This window comes from Rhagoletis pomonella, unplaced genomic scaffold (assembly GCF_013731165.1).
Source record: "Rhagoletis pomonella isolate Grant_MI unplaced genomic scaffold, Rhpom_1.0 Rhpom_scaffold_00011, whole genome shotgun sequence".
Lineage (NCBI taxonomy): Eukaryota > Metazoa > Arthropoda > Insecta > Diptera > Tephritidae > Rhagoletis > Rhagoletis pomonella.
The window spans coordinates 14,445,768-14,447,337 of NW_023458565.1; the positions used below are offsets into that span (position 1 = coordinate 14,445,768).

At 29.7% G+C, this 1,570-nt stretch overlaps 1 protein-coding gene across 1 annotated transcript in view; it reads right to left on the reverse strand.

Annotated features, from left to right (window-relative positions):
- Nucleotides 1–1,442: 1,442 nt before the first annotated feature.
- The window catches only part of LOC118746657, a 15,637-nt gene continuing 15,509 nt past the window's right edge, over nt 1,443–1,570 (reverse strand). Inside the window, exon 5 of the mRNA XM_036480520.1 lies at nt 1,443–1,570. Coding sequence (XP_036336413.1) covers nt 1,521–1,570 — 50 coding nt within the window. The 3' untranslated portion in view covers nt 1,443–1,520.

Here is a 1,570-nt window from a genome sequence, read left to right on the forward strand (position 1 = left end):
CGATTGCTTCAGTGTCTACGTAAAGGAATAAAAATTAATATTATGTATATACATATATATGTATGTATGTATGTACATATATTATTAGAATTAATTTGTGTATATATAGAAAAAGATACATTACCAGTAAATCGTTTTGTTTGTCAATCGGACAAAATTCGGATTATATTTTTTTTTAATAAAAAATAATAATAATAATTCCTTTGAGCGCAACTCACAATGGAATGAAATTGAAAATAAATGAATTAAAAAAAAAACTTTTTAATATACCACGCTTTTATAAATGGACTAAAAGTAGAAAACAATATTTCTCAGTCCCATAGAATTTGTTTTGATAACTTTTGATTTGAAATTTTATCAAAAGTCTTTATAAACAATTTATGGGATTGAAAACGAACAACGTGGAGCGCATGCAATACAAAGATATAGCGTGGTATATTAAAAAGTTTTTTTTATTTGATTTATTTTGTACTTTTTAGTCTTGTCTGTATAAAATTTTGCAACCGATATTAAAATAATTAACTTGCAATAAAAAGAGAAGAGAAGACTATTGCGCAAAATACACCCCACAATTATTTGCACAAATACAAATTAGTAGATATAAGATTCTAACTCGATTCCTATTTGTAAAAGTTGGTATTTGCGCAAATATTTGTGTGGTTTATTTTATGCATATGCAAGCAAAATGTTAAAAATTAATTTCATTTAAAGAAATGGCTTATCGTCCATTTCCGCTGTAGCGTATGTAGTGCATATTTTTAGGCGCAATATTTAAGTACTTCCGGCAAGGCCTACCGTCGAGGTTAATGTCTAGACTTTTGTATAGGAACTTTGATTATAATCTATGAAAAAGCGTTGTAATTATAGCTAAAAATGGTGTCTGGACACACAAAATTGCAACTTGATAAAAGCGTTTTAAAATAAAGCATTCAACAAAAGCAAATTAAAGAAATATATACGCATGTATGTATTTATATTGCAAATAAAGCGGGTTATAGCATTATGCCTGCACTACGTACATTCAATTGTGATATTTTGCAATTGAATCCATTATTAAAATTTTACCTATTTTAAATTCGAACTTCGAGAGAGCTGTTGGACACTTTTTTTTACAGCTCAACTCCGTCATTTAATAAAAACAAATCTTCGGGGGAATTTTTATTCATGATAGGAGGCAAGATAAAAGAGAGAAAACTCGCAGGGAGTTTCTGTTCAGAATCGGCCTGATAAAGTTTGTTCAATTCGGCTTTGCATTATCTTGATAAGTGGTTTTGCATTTTGTTGATATGCGGTTTTGTACTATAAACGACGATATCGTTCCAATAATAAAAAAACACACGGTTGCAATGGCAGCAAGTAACAAATTTGCAAATGCAATCCCAACTGCAAATCCAGGACCATTTTCACAACAATCTGGACAGCCCCAATGTGTTTCAAATCCATTTATCAGTTTTTTCACATTTATTTAAAAAATAATACTTATTTGGTAACAGTTACTAATATACATGCATAGGTGCAGTTTATATGCTAACTGGCATGTCATCTAAAGACAGTGCATCCGGATGAAAGG